Source organism: Toxorhynchites rutilus, chromosome 2 (assembly GCF_029784135.1).
Source record: "Toxorhynchites rutilus septentrionalis strain SRP chromosome 2, ASM2978413v1, whole genome shotgun sequence".
NCBI classification, from domain to species: Eukaryota; Metazoa; Arthropoda; class Insecta; order Diptera; family Culicidae; genus Toxorhynchites; species Toxorhynchites rutilus.
Genome location: NC_073745.1, coordinates 271,219,628 through 271,243,518, shown reverse-complemented (window position 1 = coordinate 271,243,518; position 23,891 = coordinate 271,219,628). Strand labels below are relative to the sequence as shown.

The 23,891-nt window shown below is 39.7% G+C and overlaps 1 protein-coding gene across 8 annotated transcripts in view; it reads right to left on the bottom strand.

Moving 5' to 3' along the window:
* The window catches only part of LOC129771348 (voltage-dependent calcium channel subunit alpha-2/delta-3), a 38,557-nt gene extending 14,666 nt beyond the window's left edge, over nt 1-23,891 (bottom strand). For 3 of the 8 annotated variants that reach the window (XM_055774890.1, XM_055774891.1, XM_055774892.1), the window contains exons 1-15: nt 23,437-23,891; nt 23,271-23,352; nt 23,041-23,145; nt 15,692-15,959; nt 14,797-15,638; nt 14,601-14,741; nt 14,461-14,544; nt 14,088-14,144; nt 12,702-12,782; nt 12,566-12,640; nt 5,780-5,884; nt 5,631-5,702; nt 5,368-5,570; nt 5,158-5,306; nt 4,626-4,667 (exon numbers count right to left, since the gene is read on the bottom strand). In XM_055774890.1, coding sequence (XP_055630865.1) covers nt 4,626-4,667; nt 5,158-5,306; nt 5,368-5,570; nt 5,631-5,702; nt 5,780-5,884; nt 12,566-12,640; nt 12,702-12,782; nt 14,088-14,144; nt 14,461-14,544; nt 14,601-14,741; nt 14,797-15,638; nt 15,692-15,959; nt 23,041-23,145; nt 23,271-23,352; nt 23,437-23,555 — 2,425 coding nt within the window. In that variant the 5' untranslated portion in view covers nt 23,556-23,891. The remainder of the gene's footprint in view (nt 1-4,625; nt 4,668-5,157; nt 5,307-5,367; nt 5,571-5,630; nt 5,703-5,779; nt 5,885-12,565; nt 12,641-12,701; nt 12,783-14,087; nt 14,145-14,460; nt 14,545-14,600; nt 14,742-14,796; nt 15,639-15,691; nt 15,960-23,040; nt 23,146-23,270; nt 23,353-23,436) is intronic. The other 5 variants (XM_055774893.1, XM_055774894.1, XM_055774896.1 and 2 more) reach the window with 3 other exon arrangements.

Genomic DNA, 23,891 nt, shown 5'->3' with positions numbered 1-23,891 from the left:
TCTGCCATCCAGGTACCACCAACTAATTATGTCTAAGAGATCTGCCACCCGATGTGTTCGAGGTACAAGTCAGTGACAATGAGAGTGAAAGTTTTTTCTCTGACTATACGGCCACGGATGCTTGCGATGATACAAGCAATGGAAGTACTGCCTCAGATGATACAGTGATCTAGGCGATCCTTGTGCTTCCACCGCGGTAATCTTCAAAACCATCTAATAATATAGCAGCTAAAATGTCGTAAAAGTTCTCAAAAAATAGCATAGGTAGGGCGCGGTGGGATGCGTAGTGGGCTCTACAAAATCTCCATGAAATGCCTCAATCCCCAATCTTACTCTTAAAATGCGAGTAGACGTCGCCTTAAACGTCTAGCCCACACCGGTGCGTCAGTACTCCAGGAGGAGCCAAACAGCGTCTGCTGGCATCGAGCGACTGGATAAGAAATGCAACTCCCGCCAACAAAACCTAAGATGGCAGCGTCATCGACCAACCTTTGGCTAACAATCTACTGATCCAGAACTACCTAAGTTACAGAAACCAATAATGAAAGATCACGAACTGATTTTACGGCAACGACTTTTAGCGCAAAACAAAGGACATGAATTGGAACATGGAATGTTTTAACTTCAGCTCAGCGAGGAAAGCTGGCACAACTTGCCAGCGAGGCGCGACGCATGAAGCTCGAAATCCTGCGGCTGAGCGATGTCCGTTGGTCTAACTTTGGAGAACAGAAGCTACTGTTGGGACAGGTACTATTATACTCTGGCATTCGAGGTGGAAACGTTCCCCGGCACCGTGGAGTTGGTTTCCTGTTTAGCGCTCAAGCACAGGTTGCGCTCATCAAGTGGGAACCTATCAACGAGAGGATCAACGTTGCCAGATCCAGAACACGGGTTCGCAACTAACCATAATCCAATGTTATGCGCCAACGGATGCTGCCGAGCTACAGGACTAGGAGAACTTTTACAGCCAACTGAACCATCGTGGGTAAGGTTCAAAAGGGTGGCTACACCGGCGACTTCAACGCGAAAATCGGCCCTGACAACACGGACTATGAACGCGCCATGAGACGCCATGGTCTCGGAGAAATGAGCGAGAACGGCGAGCTGTTTGCAGAACTTTGTGGCAACAACGGCATGGTCATTGGGGGTTTGCTCTTTCCCCATCGACCAGTGCATAAAGTCACGTGGATCTCCCGTGATGGCCATACCGAAAATCAAAACGATTACATTTGCATCAGTCGAAAATGAAGACGGAATCTTCTTGATGTTCGGAATAAACGCAGCGCCGTCATCGCGTCTGACCATTACCTTCTGGTTGGCGAGGTCCGCCTGCGCATTGCACGGATCCAGCGACAGGTGGAGAGGCTTGGACGGCGATTCAACATACGACATGCAAAGGATATTCGCGCGAGATCGAAACCGCCGCCCGGTGTATGAAATCCAACAAAGCTCCCGGGGTCGATCGCATATCAGCAGAGATGCTCAAAGCTGATCCCATGCTATCGGCACGAATGCTGCATCAACTATTTTCGAATATCTGGGACACCACGACATTTCCGGCCGACTGGATGCAGGGGGTTTTAGTGAAGAGTCCGCAAGGGAGTCCCAGATAAAATCGTCAACCTCATCGAAGCGGTACGAGGCTTTCACGTGCAGAGTCCTGCATAACGGAGCCTTGTCCGATCCGATCCGAATAGTCGCCGGTGTAAGGCAAGGATGTATACTATCAACGGTACAGTTCCTTATCGTAATGGACGAGATCATGGTGGGTGCAATTGACCACGTACCGAACCGTGGGCTGCTTTGGCAGCCTGTTACTGTGGAGCATCTCAACGACCTTGAGCTGGCTGATGACATTGCGCTACTAGCACAACGGCGCTCCGATATGCAGATTGAGCTGAATGACCTTAACGAACGCTCCGGAACGGACGACCACACACTACGAAGGAGCGGAAACGAAATCTGCCTCTGCTGCAATGTCCTACCGGATTCCAATCCAGCGCTTGTTTGCAGATTTCGTTTCGTAGTGTGTGGTCGACCAACTTCCACTTGCGTTCTCGAATCTCAGTATTTATCGGCTTCTGGTGACACTGACGATGGAGCTCGACAATCGAGATCCAGTTGTGAGGCCACCAGGCATGAATTATGTACCGCAGGCATCGGTTGACGAAGACCTGCAGCTTCTAGGTGTTCTCTGCTGATACATATCACGTCACGCTGGCGTACAACGGCACGAATTTCACGCTCGAGTTGAATATTAGGATTTTGATGCCAGGAGCTCGTGACGACGCAGCCTCAACAAGGAAATAAAAGGAAGTCGACGCGAATCTGACCTGGGTTCAGGTCAATGCTATAGCTTGCAGCCGCCCAGGATGGAGATCTTTCACGTTGGCCCTCTGCACCATTACGGGTGCGCAGGATTCGTAAGAAATTGCCTCAATAAAAATTTACACAGAAAGGAATATCTTGTTTTTAATTTTTTTTAACACATCTTTGAAGTGTATTCGAAGTTCTTAAACACCCTGTAAATGCCGGAAAAGCGCAATTTTCATTATAAATTTATTGTTCCGTAATGAAATTTATTCTGAGTTAAATGTTATGGGGGCGAAATCCTTATCTAACGAGGATAAAGAACAGAGGCGGTTCCAAGAGCCGAGGTGACGCGATTCGAGTCGGCCGTCGACCCGCTTCCAGAAGCGGTGGTTACTTTGCAACTTAGGAAACGGTCCTTTAGCAAGGTCCGACCGATCATTAGCGAGTTAAATATGTTTTTAAAATTGAATCCCCCGAAACGATTTGTTGCGTTCAAGTATGACTGGTGTTCATACTTCAAAAACCAGTCCTGGCATTCTTGAGGACAGGAATTACAGCTACGAATAAAGGTATGTCAAGATGAATCAACAACGAGATGTCTATACTTCTTGATCCTAGTTGGTCCGACGCTAGCGTTTCATCATCAACTAATATCATTTGGAGTTGGAGTGTATATAAAGCTACGATAACCTAGGGGACAGTGGGGGTATGATGGACAGGTGGTTGATTTGTATTGTTGCATTATGAATTTCAAATTTCTGTTGATGGAACCCCTTCTACATGCTATTCTAGAATATTTAAACCATCCTATGGCAATGAATACTGATCGTAAGGGAATAGGGAAACAAAAACCGAAAATCAAACATGATTCCGCGTGTGGATGTAATTTTTGCGGCTTTGATATTAAGCATTTTGATTGCAAAATTCAATTCGCTGATGGTTATATTTCGGTTTGTGAGTTGACAAAGAAGCGATATTAGGTATGTACGGAAAAGTAAATTCATTCGCAAGTGGTAAATTTAAATTGTTGAAATAATTGCATTGGTGGGGTTGAAATGGACAGTCACATCCATGATCACATCCAATGAATGATGGAAAGTGAAGGGAAGAATATTTAACTCTGTTTTATATTGCTCTCTTTCTGTTCCATTCCAGTTACTGGACGCACAAATACTGAGAGAGAGCGAAATTATTCCTCTCGCGAGCGATAAACTTCTACGCTTCGTATATTATTGACCTGTCCATATTACTCCCAGTACATGTCCATTATACCCGCATCGATAAAAATGATCTACTTTTCGGCTTGTTTTAATTTCAGTAAAAAACATGAGAAAATACATTTTTATAAAACATTTGGCAAATTATTTCGAAGACCAGTATATATTTAACTGTAAGAAACTGCTTTTAAATTTTGGAAAACATGAGTTTCAAGTGATACAATTGAAGTTTTCCTTAACATGTCCGTCTTACCCCCATCTCCCCTATATAGTGTCAGTGTTCTTCGTTTTTTTTCTTGTTTAGTTCAGCAATATGTCTGCATGTGTGGCCGAGATGGTAGGACTTGTGACTGCATATGCAACTCCTCAGCTAACAAATGAACGATTATCATAAAATCTGTGCAAGTGAATGAATATTTTACGAAATCGTACGAATAGGAATATATTGCTGCTTACAAAACCAAGGAGCAAATACAAAAGATGCCCTTCGCAGGTATCTCCTCCAAAGTAAAAGATGGAAATAACCATTCCTCCTATCGATGGATCAAATCATAGCGTCAACTGAAAGTTAGGTACTACAAACCAAAATTCGAACCTAGCGTTAAAATAAGACTCACACACATTGAGGCACTAAACGTGACTGGGAGGAGTTAAATGAAATAAATTAAATTATAGAAACAAACAAAAAATACTCTCTGAATGGCCGCTACGTAACCAAGGATACCCGGACTCGGAACTGAAATGGTGCTGAAGAAAAACGTGCAGTCAAAAGTGGCAGGTCGGATTCGATTTGCTTTCAGGGTGTATTTTTTCCATTTCTTTGAGCCATCTTATCAATGCATCGAAATCGATCTGCCCATAAGTCGTGCGAAATATTCCGTGTGTTTTTTTTCCTGTTTTTGGTGAGTGCATTATCGACATGAATAAATTTGTTCGCAATTCAAGGAACGTGTAAATAAACACAGAAGAATCGAGTCATTATCTGGTACTAATGCAAACTATTTTGATTTCGGTTTTTCTGGCGGATTTGGAAATTTAGTGTGTGATTCTGGTTTTGTTTTCTTTTGTTGTGGTTTGCTAGAAAATCTTACTCACAGTAATAGTAGTCCTTTTCAGGCATTCTGGTCGAAATGTTAGCTGCGGATTTGCAATTTTCAGTTTTCATTTTGTTTGATTATCGCAACATTCGTTCATTCATTCATTGCGCACAAAAATCGTTTTTCGCGACAGAAGAAGATCAATTGGTTACGATAACATGGGAGAGTTCAGTTGGATGATTTTATCGTACACACCGAAATTAATCGAAAAGAAGAAAAAAAGAAAAAAGAGGTTATTCGATAATTTCTACTGTTGAGATGAGCGCTGACATTGTTGTTGTTGTTGTTATTGTTTTTTTTTCTGAAGACATCAAGTTATGAACATGAATGTTTTGTATGAACATCACAATCGACACCGAAATGGGGGAGCGATGAAGAAGAGAAAACTTCAAATGATGTGTTCTCGCAAATTGGTATTGCTGTACTTTTTAGAAGACAAACGCGACGATGAAACGATTGGCTGGCTTTTTTTTGTAGCTGTTGCTTGAAACAAACGCGACTAGTATTGGCAAATTTTAGTAAATACTTACAGAACATGGCGTGCTCGGGAGGGGGCGGAGTGCGAAGGGCTGGCCATTTCCAGCCACCCTGTTTCATGCGCTCCAGGAAATGCTTAAGCTCTATCTCCGGCGTGGGAAACGATTCGTTTGCAGGCTCATTCAAATATTTACAGTATACCCTAGAAAAAAGGTTTTTCAATTGAAAGTTCATTGGTGAACGTATCAAGTATTCGTACTTACCAATCTGGATGAATCTTCCAATTGGTACCGCTGAAGAAGTTGGCGACATTACTGCCTTTGGCATGTATGCGGTGAATTTCATCCTCCGTACGGATCTGGAGTCTATTGACACCGTACGTTTCCGGATAAGTTACTACCAGAGTAAATGGAGTATTTTTGATAGGCGTCCAGTAGTACTGACGCCGAGTACGAGACACTCGTTTCTGCAATGCAATTACTCTTATATTAGAAGAAATCGTAAAACAGAACTCTAAATTTCTTACCATTTCATCGAAATGATATTTCACATGCATCCATTTTGCTCCAGTAGATTGATTTATTATAGATTCGCGTATCTGAATAACGACAGGATTGAGAGAGAGATATGAATACGTGATCTCGAGGAGAATTAAACAGTTGTAGATATACGTACATGAAACAGCACAGGATTGAAATCCCGAGGACCCCGGTCATCGTCAGTCAGTTCAACCTCTATCATGTCGACCGTATTGTACGCTGGTTTCAAAATGTCTTGAAACTGAATTATGAAAATATATAAGGATATATTGCTTTTAATATGTTATATGTTGGGCAGGAATGCAAAATTCTGAAGTTCTGCCACCAAATCATAATCAAAGAGTTTAACGATGTAACTCTCCAAACATATCCAAAATCAACAGATATCCTAACAGAATTCTACGTCAACTATGCGGTCGTGTCTCGGACATAACCCTCCTGCGACTTTTTGCTTTTTTTTCTTGATTACTCTCAATTTGCCATATTTCCCATTTTGTAAGTGTGTGCGTGTAAAATGATTCTTCTCCATATGAAAGCTTTTTTTTTAGTTTGCCAAATACACGGCCCAGACAGAGAAAGATATATTCTCGTTCATGTTCTTCTTTATCCTCTTGAAAAACACTTTCGTTTTATGATGAGGTGTAATATTATCACGCTTCTATATAACAACGCTGGCAGCTATATGGATAGCGTAGTCGTGTTATATAGCATTACATTCCTTCCGGCCTTGGTTCGATCCCCATTGACGTCGCATGGACTTTTCTTTTTGGCACAATCCCAAATGAAATGAGAAAAGAAAACAGAAAGAGATGTCTGCTCGCATACATAAAAACCATTTCTAAGCTTTTGAAACAGCTCATTATTTGCGCATTTGACCCTCCAGCACACGAAATGGCATCATTTCTGCCAAAGATGAAATTTTTCTAGCCAACGCTAGTTTGGGTGTACTGTCGACGTTCGGCTTGTTTGGGGACCAACGTTGGAGTCATTACGTTTCAAAGTAACTAATGTTACCCTCATAGATTCTAACGAAGAGAAAGATAATGTCCTATATTTTTGATCCACTAGGAATCGCCGTTGCCAAATTGTTCTTACAGAAATTGTGGGCTCTGAAAACAGATTCAGGTGCACGGGGGAAGTGTGTTGATTTTAGTTGAGATTCCACAATATGCTGCTCCATTCGACTCTAGGAATTTCGCTCCAGGAAGCGGAGAAAAACCTTCGTCTCCGGACCCTCTTTGGTAAGGCCCCAGACGTTTGAAATTGCAAGATGCTTCATCACCACCATTATATATCTTTGACAATGTATAAAATCAGCAATGCTTATGTGCGATTTAATCGTACACAAACATTCTGCACCTGATCGGCGATCGATTGCGCCATTCGTGAACATTCAACGTTGGCACTGTTGCTTCCATCAAACAAGGCGGTTTCTTTGACATGGTAAAATATTCTCTACCGTAATTTGTGATCAAACGTTCCGTATAGTCCGCATTGTCCATCGTTAATGGTATAATTTGAATTCCCTATAGGTTAGCCGCTTTGTTCAAACATATTTCCGGTATTGGTCTGTCTGTCTGTCTGATTCTTATGGACTCGGAAACTACTGACCCGATCAACATGAAAATTGGTATGTACGGGTTTTTGGGACCGGGGAAGGTTTTCGTGATAGTTTGAGACCCCCCCCCTCTCTAAGGGGGGGCTGCCATACAAATGAAACACGAATTTCTGCATAACTCGAGAATTAATCAAGCAAATAAAATCAAATTTGGCATGTAACGTAACGGAGAAACATGTTGTTTGCAAAATCTTGAACGAGAATTGTCGGAAAATAATCTGATATTATTATATAATGTCGAGTTTTGGTAGAAGTACTGGGAATTGTAAAGTAAAAGGTAATTTTAAAGGGTAGATTAGAAGATCAATCAATGAATAATTCTGCGATTGGGCCTATGAACAGCGCTTAGTAAGAAAACGTGGATGTAATAACGAAAAATAAATTTTGGGCGGGACGAAGTGTTGAAATAAATTTCCAATTACCATCCATTTGTTCAATTTTCTCAGCAGAAATAGCTGCCCTCCTTGTTGCGATATCACTATGTGATGACAACAGGAAAGCGGTGATTTTCTCTGATTCATATAGCTCCTTGCTTGCACTCCAGAGTGGCGAAAATAAGCACCCCTGGATTCAAAGCATCGAAGTTGGAATCAAGGGAAAGGACATCACTTTTTGTTGGATCCCGGGACACTGCGGAATTCAAGGAAATGAACTAGCTGATCGTCTTGCCAAATAGGGAAGAACTTCTGATCTATGGACAGATATCCCCCCGCCCGAAGACATTGTCAGATGGGTTGATAACAACCTACGATCATGTTGGGATATAACTTGGAACACTTCTGATGACTTATTTCTGAGAAAAAATAAAGAATACTACCCATCCTTGGATGGATACCTCCCCCCACTAACAACTATCCCACCTTGATAATAGCTAGGGAACCAAGCTATAGAGGCGACCCTTCTGGCCTTTGGGGGCGGATTTCATACTAAAATACCTTCCCTCCCCCTGGTGATTGTAAGGACATGGCTGATGCTAAGATAGTTTACGAGTATTCCGTCCGGGCTATCCCGAGCCCGAATCCCGTTTCCACCGTAGACCCTATAAAATCTGTTCATATATCAGTTTTCACCATTGTTCTAAATCAAGATACTTGCACACAGAGAATGGTTTGCTACTCCCAAACATCATTCAGTGTGTTCTTTGTGCAATTTCGCTGGTTCAGGTCAATCACGGAGAGCAACTACGAATTGTACAGTCTATCCCAGCCCAATCTCAAGATTTTTTGTGATTTCAATAGTCTGTTTCAAAGCATTTTTTGACGTAGACTTTCAGGAAAGGTGCAAAATCAGAAAACAGGTCACTTTTTTATGAAATTAAGTTAACGTTAATAACTATTTTCACTGTGAACGAATTCTCATTTTCGATTTTGGATTTTTCAATCGAATCGGAAATTCTCTAAGATTTGTTTGATATGCTATACATTACAATTCGCTATTCTCCGCTTTGCAAATACATGCAAGTCGGGAGTAGTTTTTGGTGTTGAGTACTTTTGTATATGCTCGTCGTTGTGCAGACCGGAATATGTTTCTCAAACGTACTTTTAAACTGAGAATCCTGGGAAAATCTTCATTACACCTGAATGTTGCATATTATGGGGTTCGTTTCCACCTCAAGCGGAATATGTAATAAATACACTATATTAGCTGACCCGGCAAGCTTCGTCCTGCCAAGAATTTGTTTTTTGTTATCAATACCTTCGAACATTCACGTTTTCTTACTATGAGCAAGTTCAAGGGTCCAATCGCAGAACTGTTCATTGATTGATCTTCTATTCGTTTCCGTCGAATTTACTTTTTACTATAAATTTCGTAGTATTTCACACAAAACTCATCATTATAATATCAGATTATTTTCAGATACAATTCTTGTTCAAGATTTTTCAACCACTTGTAAATAATGTTTCTCCGATACATGAAATAAATGTTTTATACAGAAAATATGATATAATAAAGACAGCCCTAAATCGGAAATTCTTTCCTCGAGTTCTGCACTTATCAACACATCTGGCGATCCTTTTTTTGGTATAGATAGAAGAAGATATAGGAGTGCGTTTCATCACATGAAAATCCATTTCCAGCTTCGAACAAAGATCAATTTCGCTAGCGCAAACATCAAATGGACTAACAGCATTTGTCTCTATGTAATTGTAGAACATATGGGAATTTAATTTTCCGAACTTTCCCTTTTTTCCTTCAGAGTTTTCCGAAAATTTTCAATTGTCATATTTGACAGGAATATTTTTGGTTGAAATATGTGTAATATTTTTATGGAACCCCCTCTCCATTCCAGAGGAGGGAGGGGTGTCATACCATTCTAGAAACATTTCTCATACCCGAAAACCCTCACATCCCAAATTGTTCTTGATTAGCTTTCGAGTTATGCAGAAATTTGTGTTTCATTTGTATGACAGTCCACCCTTAGAGAGCGGGAGGAGTGTCTAACCATCATAGAAATATTTATTGCATCCTAAAACTTCCACATGCCAAATTTGGTTTCGTTTGCTTGATTAATTCTCGAGTAATTCAGAAATTTTTGTTTCATTTGTATGGCAGCCACCCCCCCCCCTAAGAGAAGGAGGTGGAGAGTCTAACCATCATAGAAACGTTTATTGCACCCTAAAACCTCAATATGCCCAATTCGGTTCATTTGCTTGAATAATTCTCGAGTAATGCAGAAATTCGTGTTTCATTTGTATGGCAACCCCCCCTTAGAGAAGAAAGAGGAGTATCTAACCATCGTAAAGACATTTACGTCAAAATATCGAGTTCTTGATTGTATTAGATTGAGCATTTCGTAAGCTACATACCACATTTATCAGCTTTGGAAATTCATGTATACAGCAGAAATAACGGATCGAAATTGTTATGAATGATCAACGAAAAACTCCTCATAGTATGCGGCCAGAGCGGACCATGTGCTATTAACAATAGCGAATGTATACAAGTCACGCATTGTTGAGAACGAGGAAATGTTAGATTTTGTCAGCGACTGTTTCTGTATCAGGGGCCTTTTTGTTATACACATCATCGGATTCTAGTAAGTTTTATGCCTTGCAGTGCATTTCGGGTGTATTTAGGATTATTCATTGCTGTTGGTTAGATGACCACATTTTACTCTATGCAATGTGCAGACAGGGTGATCCATGTATCAATCAGTTGTGTATTGAATTTAAACAATTTCCAATCACTGAATTCACACCAATGAATATAATTGAAGCAACTAGGTACCTTGTTGAAATATGCTTGAACCCGTTTGCATAGAAGGTACACATTTTGATTACAATAAAGAAAAATGAACTTGGTTCACTCTGACTGAACGGATTAGTGTAAAATTCTGGTATTCATGGGATTGATCGCAAAATGAACTATTTCATAGACATTAGGCATAAATGATGTTCGCTTTTCGTGTTGTGCTTGCTAGTTTGCTCGCAACTGTGGTATTATTCCATTCCATTCCATAGTTGGTTTTAAACTTCTTCAGTTCCTTCACCTCTAGCCCTAAGAAGTGCTCTTATGAAACTCTACTTCATACTCCTCCTTCATCTGTCTTAAGAAAGACAATCTATTCCCGCTCGACGTTCACCGGCAACGATGTTGCTCCGATGGCCACCAAACGAGAAGTGGTGTTGTTTCAAATTGCGGATGGCTTTTTTATACCAGATAAGTTGAAAACGGACAGAAACGAATTTACTAGTTGCTCGTCTTTGACAGTACGGGAAAGTAAACACACAAATCGACAGAATAAATGGATAGTAAAATAGGAATGCATCCAGTTTCCATTAATTTAAACCGTTTACAGATTAGGGAATTGTAATGTACAGCATATTGAACAAATCTCAGAAAATTTTCGATTCGATTGATATGCAAATCATCACAATTCGTTCTCTGTGAAAATGGTTATTAACGTTAACTTTATTTCATAAAAACGTGATCTGTTTCCTGATTTGGCACCCCTCCTGAAAGACGTAGTTCTACGTCAAAAGTGGTTGGTTCAGTCAGAGTAGACCATGTACGCCACGTAGGAAGCCAAATAGGTACAGTGAAACCTCGATTATCCGCGAGCGGATGATCCGCGATGCGGTTTATCCGCGAAAGCGAGTTCCATAGTAATGCTATGGACTTTCCCGGAAATTATCAGTGAGGTGTAGGATTTTGCATTTTTGTTTTGGTCATGACTTTCACATTATTTATATATTGTGTTTGCATCTCTTTTTTAGTCATTTATTGCATTATCCGCGATTCTCGTGGTTCGCGGTGACCTAGCCAGACTATTCCGTGGATAATCGGGGTTCTACTGTATCTGTTTTGGGCAGGACACTAGATGATTTTTACAATCATCATGCGTCACAGTATTATAGGAGAGTAGCCAACATTTCTGGGTACAACACTGAACAAAATTATTGAAAGTTTCGAAAATTGGAGAACACTGAACTTCAAGTTCATTTTTCTCGAAATCATAAAAATGTCACATGGTCTGGTCTGACTTAACACCGACCAGCTCATGTTAATGTTGAGAGTCAATTTGAGAATCTGCTCAAATGTGCTTTTTATTGCTTTGCGAATCATTTGCGTCCCTCAATCAGTGTAAGCATTCGTTCAACGAATGAACGAACGAACGTGATGAATTATAGAAGCTTTAAAATTTTCAGTTCGTTCGCCTCTACGTTCATCGATCCTTGCCACTGTTACAAAATATTTGAACTAAAAAGTTCTTAAATTTCTTTAATTTTTGTTCTCACCAACAATAGTTTCGCAGTCTTATGTCAACTTTCTTCCAAATCTTCTAATATAACCAAAATAAATTTTCAGCACATCTTTTGACATTCTAATTCATTGCACTAAACGAACGAACTTAAAAGTAACAAAAAATGTGCTATCCTCCCATACTGGTACAGCATTTACTCAAGCGAAAGGCAAGTTTGTGTATATCATATATGCCACAGCAATATAAGAGAGAGCGAGAGTACAAAATAGGAGTCACTTTGCAAATAAGCTGTATCTAGACGGCGTCAGCCGCTGTGAAGCATAAAAGATCTGTTCCACACATACAAACATTTTAACATTCTTAAAAATGAGCTTTTATTTGTGCATTTGACGCTTTAGGACAAGAAAAAGCCTCTTTTTGCCAATAATAATATCTTTTCTGACTACGATAGTTTGGGTGTAGGAACGAGAGACCGAGGGCATCTGCTCGCGTTTAGTTTCGCGTAGCTTGACAGATGATGTAGAATTCCAACTTATTGTGACTGTTGAATGATCCTTTCCTTCTGTAGTTAATATTCGCCAATAATTTACAATACTTACAACTGGACGGAAATCTGGGTGCGTTATAATGTAGCCATTATTTGTAACGATGAAGGCATATCCGTTGACACCAAGCTACAGATCGGGTACAGAATGATTAGCGGTAAGAATTCAGCGTAATCTTGGTGGCACTTACCAGATGAGGCTTTAGATATTTTTTAATCTCCGATATGGGGACATCTGCACCTGCCACGCCAAGAATGTTGGCCACCCTCGTCTGCGCATATTTGAATGATTGTTTTCAACAGATTAGTTATATAATAAAATAATATGTTTCAAGATTGATATTGATGATATGTATGGATGTATCATATGTAACGCTTCTAGAGACTCTAAATTCAAAATGTTTCGAATACTGTTCTGGGAATCATTGATAATCATATTCTTTTAATGCTACAAAAATAAAATCAACAAAACTGTCTATTTTTTTGCAATGATAATCAAACGAAAGATATTCTATGTATATATCTCAACATACTACAGCAAGCAGATAAAAAAAAGTTTGCACTACGTATTTTAACTGTAACTAATATTAACATGAACTTCATCTTTCATTTGCGAGGATGGTCAATTGTGATTATAAGGATTGCTTTTGATACTATACATGGGTTTCTTGTAGAAGTTTTCGTGTTTGGTTAGATTAGTTTTGCTATTGTTTGGAATAAAACAAACCTTTCACTGACATCTAGCTGTCGGTAAAAGAAACGGAGAAACACATCCATAATGATTACTATCGTACTATAACACTAGACTGTACCTAAAACTTCAACCCACTAGCTATGTTCAACGATTCGGGACTGCATTGTTCCTAATGAAAGTTCAGAGCTAGCTTGAACCATCGTAAACTGTACTCTACCGTATGATAAATGGGTAATACAGAACACACTTTCTGGCTAAAAAACAGTATTCTAGCATAACTGGCGCACTCTGCCTATTTAAAAAACTGTGTATAAACATACGTTTATGTATATATGTTTTCATATGAAGTCCTGCTACAACTAAATCTGTAATCTTAATCTGATATTTGGTAGTCGAACGTTGGATGAGCTTTTCATCTACACTTTATCCTTTATGGCGTCATTCCCGGTTAGCCGAAACGATATCATAGTAAGGCTTTCAGTGTTAAGTTTTTCCACCGGAACTAATGAGCTAACGACAGGAAACTGTATTTGAAATGTGTGATTGCGATGCGGTTCTCGCCATGAACTATTATTACCTAGGTTATCATTGAGAGTGTGTACAGATTTACTTGTAATCAGGCATTCGTGTAAGTAACGCAACGAACACTCATACGAAAGATAACACTTCGATTTACTGTATTGATTATAACGAAAAGCATAACGAAAATCTCTCAGTATTTTTTGATTTTGATAAACGCATTTCCTGTGGTTGTATGTTTACTAAGTAAATAGAACTTGAGCTAGGTGGATACATATTGGTATAAGGATAAAAACTGGCACCCTAGACACTGGCAAAACCTAGTTTTTTTGAATGTAACACTACGATACCTAAATTCAAGTACCTCACGTGTTATCGAAACCCAGTACGCCTCATTCATAAGGATGTCTTCGGTGATGTTCTTAGTTTTTGTTTTTTAGAGATTTGTGAACAGAGAGGCGATATTCGTTGGCAGTGGTGGTGGTAAAATTTACAGTTTTTTTTTGTGTTTTTAGAGGTTTCAGTGAAACGAAAGAAAAAACGTGTCAAGAAAAAGAGAAACAAGCATGAAATCAAGGTTCGATGAGTGGTACAATATTTGAGATTTGTATTCCTTCTTTGGATGAGAGAGGTGAAGGTTAAATTAAATTCGAAGCTTGCAATTTGAGAATTACCTTTTGCTCGTTCGTACTTTTCACTAATGGAACAAAATTCTCAAATAACTAGACGATACTTACAGCATTTTCTCGGCGATCGAACACAGGCATCGAAACGGTTGTCATAAAGTTGTATTTTTGATTGTTGGAGTATGGGTCTTGATTCTGGAATATGCGGATATCAAAAACAAATCGTTTCGTTAAAATTACAAATTCTTCACCATTCGTTGCTTCATAATCATCCTCCGGTGCTGCTCCTCCGGCGAGAAGAATATTACACGGTTCTTCCGGTAGTCAATGAAGCGTTCCTTCTGTTCGGCCCGTTCCTTTATTTCCCATAACCAATCCGTCATTTTGGGATCCTGAGAAACGTACAATCACCAGATGATGGTTTGTCATACTTACGGAATCACTTACCTCAACATCCGCGTACACTTCTGACCAAACGACCGGATGTTCCCGTTTGTTCAGCACCAGAGGCCGCGCTATCACCGGTATGTAGTTCAACACCTCTTCCCGCACCTCCGCTAGCGTACTCAAATGCACATAGAAGCCTTGATTTTTACAAGCCATCTCCTTAATCTCCTTCACATCTGCCACCTCTCGACCGATCAGGTACGTGAACACCCGAACCGGAATGAAGGGTGGGTCCTTCCAGTTGTACTGTTCGAAGATCTCGTCAAAGCTATATGGGACACCATCGGAAACCAACATGATCGCCTGGTTACATCGAGCACCATTTCTGTTCTCTCGGAATGTAACCAGCAGCTCGAAAGCCCTCGTTAACGCAGCAGATACGTTAGCAATCTCAGTCGTTTCGATGTTATCCATTCCTAGCTTCAGCTCTCGGATATTACCCATGTTCGCTTGGACCAGAGTTTCACGAAAACATGGTACCACTTCGGTCACTTCTTCGGCAAAAGTGAAAATGTTAACGTAATCGTTCGGACCAAGCGTGTCCAGGATGTTGGACACCACATGCTTGGCAATGTCTTTCCGCTGTCCCGTCATGGAACCGGAGCTGTCTACTAGGATAATGACATCTTTGGGACTGTTGGCTGCCTCGATGTACCATGAGCGCAGACGGCAATCGTACAGATCGACGGGGTCCTCTTCCCACTTGGTCGCGGGGAACTGCCGCAGGAAGCCCGTTGAGCTGCCGAAGTACTGCCAGGTGAGCGTCGGGTCACCGATGTAGTTGTTGTAGAAGATCGAGTCCAGTGCCTCGGACCATTTGATGGCTTTTATGACCTCGGTAGCTGAAATGAGTTTGTCTTGTTAGATTGAAACATTTGTTAACAGGCACACCGACCTCTATCGTACACATTAGTCGGCACGTGTACTGAGCTGACCGAGGTATTGACCGCCTCGTTGAAGAAGTGCTTCTTTTTGGTGAGTACTATCTCTTTGGGCGGAATGATGGTGGGGATGTCAGCCGGGTCTTCGTCTATCATCGGTATCGGCGTGGTGATGATCTCGCCTGGTTCGATCATTTCCTTTGCGTTGTAGTATTGGAAACTTTGGTTCACCGATTCCTCCTCGAAGGAGATGGCTGTGTTCTCGGCGGTGTCCATGATTCGCTGCAACATATGAATTTTTGTTTTGTTAAATTATCTAATTATTTGTTTTCAAAGTTAATAATGATGATGGACCATCCCATTTTGCCCTACAAAAATTTGAGTTGAACGAGTTCTTTTGTTGAACATTATGTAACGGATTTTTTCGATGATATCGAACTAAACAACCAAACATATGGAATGAAAAAGAAATCGGATATAACACATACATAGATTCGTAATCGAAAGAGAAACTTAAAACATTACTCAATGGGATGTTGAAAATATGTTTAGCCGGTGGTAGGCTCTAGAGCAGGGTTTCTCAAAGTGGTCGATATCGACCCCCTAGGGTCGATTCCGGTTTTCCAGGGGTCGACAAAAACGTATCCGTCGTAGACTAAGTGATAGAAGATTCAATTAACAGTTGCGTAGATTTGTTTTGCTTTATTTATCATTAAATTTAATAAAGAGATTTCCTGTCGAAAACCGAAAATATAACTTTCCTTTACTTTTCATTTTTGTCAATATTCTTGGCTTCTAAGAGCTTGAAAAATTGACAGAAATTACACATCAAGAGTCCAAAAATGCTAGTAAATTGGTGACTTGCCAGCTCTGGAACATAAAATCGCACTCGTAGTCAAAACTATAATCCTATTTTACTTGCTTAATATGAACTACAAACGTACATTTTTAAAGTTTTTCAAAATTTGTTATTTCATAAACCGTGTAAAAGCGAAATAGTTTAAAACAGGTACCGTGTAAATAGGGGGACTCGATTATTTGCTCTGATATATGAGAAAAACGACGAAATCTTTACTCGGTTATTTCTATACGCTGGAGCCCGCTGACTATCCTGAGGCTGTTAGCAAGATTTTCAGCTTTTTTGAACTTGTGTTTCAGTTGCAGAGTGACGATTTCAACTCGTTTGAAACAATATCGATAATATAGGCCTTTCTGACAAAACTGAAAAAAACAAGATTCAAGGAGAAAATAATATTCACAATTTTCGCATTTGACAAAATTATCACAAAAACTTCAAGACCATGTTATATTATCATATGTCACTCACTTGGACGCATTACACAAAGATTTTACAAGATGTTTCAGGATTTTCAAAATTTTCAAATTCAAATGCCATGGAATGAGTCATAGTGATAATGCAAAAAAAGTTGATTATCATCAGTACAGATGAGGAGCTCAAGCAGGAACACAGCCAAGGTTTCAGTGTAGTTACAAACAACCCGAAACCGGAGGAACTATTTGAATACCAACGAACGCGGAGATTTAAGGTTTTAACTAATCAATATTGAACCGTATTTTGATGGTTGCGGATAAATTGGTCTGCGATTTGAGTGTTTTTATAATTTGTGAGTAATTTGTATTAGTAATTATTAATTACACTTGATATATACAACATTTTATGTCTATTTATTTTGTTGAATATGATGAAAAAATTTTTTTTTCCTGTATTATAGATACTTTCAACACTTTTGGCTGGTTTGTCACATTACTTCCAATTTTTTGGAATAATGTCGGGAGTGTGAATTGAACTCGTGACTTTTTGCGTGAGAGGTACGGATGTTATCACTACGCCAGATCGCCTCCATCAGAAAATAACGTTAAGTTTACTCATTTTACTAACTGCAATGTTTTTAAATTGATAATTATTCAGTAAGAAAAAACTAAAGATAGTGTTTTCGAAGAAATTTGGCTATGGGGGTCTGAGGTACGACTCCATTCTGGAAAAGGGGTCTTTTGCCCAAAATAGTTTGAGAACCCCTGCTCTAGAGTTTAGACCAAGGATTCCCAAATTATTTTGAGCAATAGACCCCTTTTCCAGAATTAAGAATTAAGTGACTCCTATAGCCAAATTTTTCAAACAAAAATCTATTTCCAGTTTCCATACAAAATTCCTTCTAATTTAAAGCTTTTGCAGTTGGCTAACCTGTTATAATGCCGTAACAACTATAATGCCACCTACAGAAAATATTTTTATATAAAATACCGCGATTTCTAAGAGCCGGCAAAAAAATTCGTTTAAACACGTTGAACATTTGATTTTTTCTTTGTAAATCTATTAAAAGCAGTGCTTTTTGGGTTAACGGGCAGTGGCAACTATATTGCCACTCATTTTTTGAACTGTTTCAATAATTTTTTTTTCATGCTTCGACAACTCGCAAGCAGGTCGGACAAACTTACAGTTGATCCGATACAGGTATTTTTTACATCGAGTTCTATTGTGTATTTTTTTCATCTAGTGCGCTGCGAGCGAAGTGAAGCTCATTGAATAGTGGTGCGCGATCGAGATAATCCAGCAGAGGTCACATTCACCACATTCGCTACACAGCAGCGGCAAGTAGAAGTTTGTTCTCCTTTTGTTTCTTTCATCATTCCATCCAATTTCTGCGCACGATATACACCATTGTTCGACTTTGTGTTTCCCAAATCAGCAAGCGTTGACATAAGGTGACCATCTTAGCTTATATCGCAGTTGAATTTTGTTGGGACTTTTTTTTATTTTTAAATTTTATACGATGAAAAAAATTTAAATAAATATAATTTTCAAATAGAAATATTATTTTTTTTTCTAATTTTTGTTTTTCAAATTATTATATCCTGTTCATATTGAACAGTTGTCTACTTTTTCGATTTTGATTAATATGGCAGAGGGCGGAAAGGATCCCCCATCCACGCCAAAGAATATATCTGATAATGAACCTCCTCCTGAAGAGCAGGAGGATAAAACAGAAGAAGTTGAAGAGGAAAATTCTGTATACGAGATAGGAAGCTCTGAAGATGAGGAAACTGACGAAAAACTGGATTTTTGTTGAAAAGAACACCCTGAGGGCTCCAAAGGCCCATTCATTGTATACTTTAGACGAAAATCCAAACCTCTTAATGTCATTCGCATCTCAAAACAATTAACGCATAATTATTCCGATGTTACCGAGATTACTCGGAAGGGGCCAGACAAATTACGAGTTGTCGTCTCCAGCAGGACCCAAGCGAATAAAATAACGCGCTTTGATCTCTTTGCGATTGAGTATCGCGTTTACGTACCCTGTTGCGACGTTGAAATAGACGGTGTAACAAATGAAAAGGATTTGAACCAAAAAGAAATACTTTATGGTGTCGGTCTTCTCGAGAACTCCTCACTCAAAACTGTGAAGATTCTTGCATGCGATCGACTGAAATCTGTGTCACATAAAAATGACAAAAAATGTTAAACAAATTACTTCTTTCCATCACTCCCCTGAAAGAAGTTCGAAACTTCTCAAGTTGGAATGAAACCTCGAATGTGCTGAGAATAGACCGAAGCAAGTACCTCCTGGTTTACGCAGTTCTTCTACCAAACAGGGGTCCTCAGCATCTTCCGGAACAGCATCCAATACGTCTGTTCCTTTTTCGTGGTCAAAGCAACAGTTACAACTGTGTGGCATACCCAGATCTGACAACCAGCAGACGCTCATGGGCACACAACAACCTGGCTTGTTTGCGCTTTCTGACCTGGTGGACAATATTTTAAATGCTTTAAACATAAATGATTCTCTTATGAGCTTAGTGATATGTTTGATTCCGGTTGTGAGAGCATTTTTGAAAGCAGCAGCGTTCATTTCCCTCGATGCCTAATTCAGTACAAGAGGTCAAGGATATGATCACTGTTATACAGTGCAATTGCAGAAGTATTATCCTTAAATTAGATCAATTTAAATTTTTTATTCACAATTCTAACTGTGATGTATTTTCCCTTTGTGAAACACGGCTTTCTTCAGACAACGAGCTGAATTTCTACGATTTCTACATTATTTGTCTCGATCGAAATGACTCCTTTGGTGGCGTACTATTGGGGATCAAAAATGTCGTTCCTTCTATAGAGTCACTATCCCATCGATCACAGCGATTGAAGTTGTCGCTTGCCAGACACAAATCAATGGCCAAGACCTCTGCATTGCTTCGAACCTCCCAGAACTGTGGTAGGCCGCCATAAGTTCTTTGATATCATCGAGGCATTGCCGGAGCCGCGGCTTATCTTAGGTGACTCCAACTCCCATGGAACAGCATGGGGGTCATTCTACGATGCCAACCGTGCTACTTTGATCTGTGCGACAACTTCAAAATGACAGTTTCGAATACTGTGGAAGCAACTAGAATAGCCAACTCTCCTGCACGGACAAGCATGCTAGACATATCTCTTTGTTCTTCTTCGTTATCCCTGGACTGCACGTGGAAGGTTATCCAAGATCCCCACGGTAGTGATCACCTACCAACAATTTTATCGATCGCTAATGAATCAAGTTCTCATGAGTCAGTCGATATTGCGTATGATCTCACGAAAAATACAGAAAATTTGCGGAGATAATATCTGAAACAATTGTTTCAATTCATGAACTTCCTCCACTCGAAGAGTAAAACATGATATCAGATTTGATTTACGAAAGTGCACTCCTAGCTCGAAAGAAACGTGTACCTGCTACCACTTTCCGACGCCGTCCTCCATCACTATGGTGGGGCAAGGATCGCTCAAAGGTTTTCCTTGAAAAATCATCCACTTTCGAATAATTCAGGAAAACTGGATTAGTGGAATGGTTTCGAGAGTACCAAGCTCTAGAAGCCACATTAAAGGGTTGATCCTAGCAAAAAAGCGTGGATATTGGCGGAAGTTCGTCAATGGTTTGTCAAGGGAGACCGCTATGAGCACTCTTTGGAATACGGCGAGGAGAATGCGTGGCTGGAACCATACAAATGAAGGCGAGGAATACTCGGATTGTTGGATTTTTGAATTTGCAAGGAAGGTTTGTCCCGATTCCGTTCTTGCACAAAGCGACATTCCGTTTCAATGCGATTATGAAAATTTTTCGATGGTAGAATTCTCAATTGCCCTCCTCTCAGGTCCGGGATCGGACAAGATTAAATTCAGCTTGTTCAAGAATCTTCCCGACTTGGCGAAACAGCGTTTGCTGGACTTGCTCAACAAGTTTCCGGAGCTAAACATTGTACCGCATGACTGGCAACAAGTGAGAGTGATAGCCATGCGAAAACCCAACAAGCCGGCTTGCGATCACAATTCGTACAGGCCGATTGCAATGTTATCCTGTTTTCGTAAATTGCTAGAGAAAATGATTCTAAAGTTAAAGGAAGTTCGGAAATGTTCCTGCAGATTCTGATGCACGAGGCTGACAAGCTCTCCCCAGTAGAACTCCACGTTTATGTAGATACAACTTTGTTCGCGTATTATTGTGCGATATACCTGCCGGCGACCAATGTCAATGGTCGCCCTTGATGCGCTCTTTGTTGATTCGTCGTTGATTCAACACTCCGGAGCTCTTGCGCTCTTCAGAAGAGGAATGACCGAGCATTACTGATACGCAATGTTGGACATGGCGGAGGAAATGCAACCGCCAGTTCTGTTCCTTACAACATGGCAGCCTGTGATCGCTTACGAGTGGTTCTCCAAGTGGGAAACAATTCTACGCAGTATGGTTTACGTGTTGCGATTTTTGAATAAGACTGGCATGAAGGATCAGAAGCGTATGTTTAGAGAGTAGCTTGCGCAGAACATTACTTGCGGACAAGCGTCAATCAATTGAGAGATCGAGAGAACTATAACAATTGATGCCAATGATGAATGATATTGCGACAAAACAGCAAGATCGTAGCGAAACATTTCGGCCAATTGCATGTAAAGTCACACAAACCTGTTCGCCTGTCTACACCAAAAGTTAATTTTTAGCACATGTTATGGCATCCCGATGACCATTAAATGAGCTGAAAAATAACAGAAAATATTCTACTCTCCAATACATGTATATCATTTGTATAATATATATGCTAGAGCCAATATGAGCAAGCGAAACAGGAGACACATTCAAATGAAAACATATGAAAACTTTTCGTATAGTTTGCCAAATACACGGCCCAGACAGAGAAAGATATATTCTCGTTCATGTTCTTGTTTATCCTCTTAGAAAACACTTTCCAACTTCATTTTATGATGAGGTGTAATATTATCACGCTTCTATATAACGGCACTGCCAGCTATATGGATAGCGTGGTCGTGTGAAATAGCTTTGCATTCCAGCCAGCCTTGGTTCGATCCCCATTGACGTCGTATGGACTTTTTTTTGGCACAATCAAATAAAATAAGAAAAGAAAACAGAAAGAGATGTCTGCTCGCATACATACAAACCATTATTAAGCTTTTAAAACAGCTCATTATTTGCGCATTTGACTCTCCAGCACACGAAATGGCATCATGTTTTCTGTCAGCGCTAGTTTGGGTGTACTTTAATTTTCAATAGAGTCGGACGTGAAATTATGCCTTCGTTAAAATACCGATAAAGGACCACCAACAACCTCCACAAAGTGGACCTCCATAAGAAAACATAAACCTAATGAAGTGATATAAACTCAACCGAAGTGATATAAACTCAACCGAAGTTTAGCCTAAACAAGGAATTTCAATCAAAAGTTACTGAGATCTAGTGATGTCTAAATTTTTCATTTATTCGATTATCGATTAATCGTTGGGGCATTTTTCAATATTCGATTCATTCGAATAATTGTCTTTCAGTATTCGATTAATCGAACGAATATTTATTTCTTGAAATAATCACGTATCACGTTGTCATTCTGGTCGCGTGATCTATCGGGTTGTCGATGTTAGATGGTTGGATGAAAAATGTTGGATAAAAAAATTATATAGCCTAATTCTTAGCCTAAAAATGCATTAAACCTGAGAAAGATTTCTTCTTTAATTAATCGCGATAACAGTGACAATTATTCGATGTACTCATATTTTTATTTCAAATTATTCGATACAAAATTAATCGATTACAATTTCAGATATTCGATTATTTGAATTAATCGAACGATTAACCGCCATCTCTACTGAGATCGTATAAAACTATTGCCTCTAATGTATACTATTCCGAATAAGAATAAAAATAATATATTTATGAGGTCACGTATTGTCTGCAGACTGCGGTACTAATCGCTGCATGAAATTTAAATTTCATCCACGATGATACCGTACACCACTAATACAAAGCCCGATATGTAACAGAAAAAAAATCGATATTTGCTCAAAAGTGAAAACACTACATACCTTAACTGCGCTCACTTTCGCATCCATCATGTATTTGAGATCTTTGGCCATCTCCTCTACAATTTTTTGTCCATTTTTGCTAACTACTTGTGCTTGCTTAAAACTCTGAAAACAAAAAAAAGAACCCAAACAACATTGACATGACAAAGGCTCACTGCAAGGCACGAGACAGCATAAAAATCGATAACGATGTGTCATTGACAGAATGATTCGGACAAGGAAAAACTTACATCTTCTACGTCTTTCCTTCTAGTTATAAAATCTCCTAATGATGCTAATTCTCCCCCTAGCTTCGCGGCCCATCCTTGGACTCTGCAATGAGATGGACAGAATTGGGTCACGGTTCAAAATCGAAGAAGAAAAACGCAATTCCCCTGAGGAAAACTATGCACTTACATGCTATACTTGATTGTTGTTGGCTCATCTGCACTACGTGTAACCGAGATTGCGAAAATTAATAGAACGGAAAAAGCGAAGAAACCCGAGCTGTTCCATATGTACATGGTTGTGAACATTGGTTGCTTGTTCCGGTTGCGGTTCCCTACGAGCTTACTTTTCCAGTTTTCATCGAGGTATTCTTTCTGGGCCACATACAGAAATGATTCCTCTTGGGGGGTGAAAAGTTGTCTGTCAGGAACGTCACTTTGCTGACAGTGAAAAATTGATTTTTCCCGTTCAAATCGAGCACAAATTGATTAAATTTAACACTTTCGGCTTGCCAGTGTGGATATCTGGCGGTCACTGACAAATTTAGTTACTGATTCGCTTATATTTAGCCATAATATTCTGATTTTTCTCACAACTCGTCAGCAGCCCCAACAATGGCGTCCATTTTTTCACTTCTCCACCAA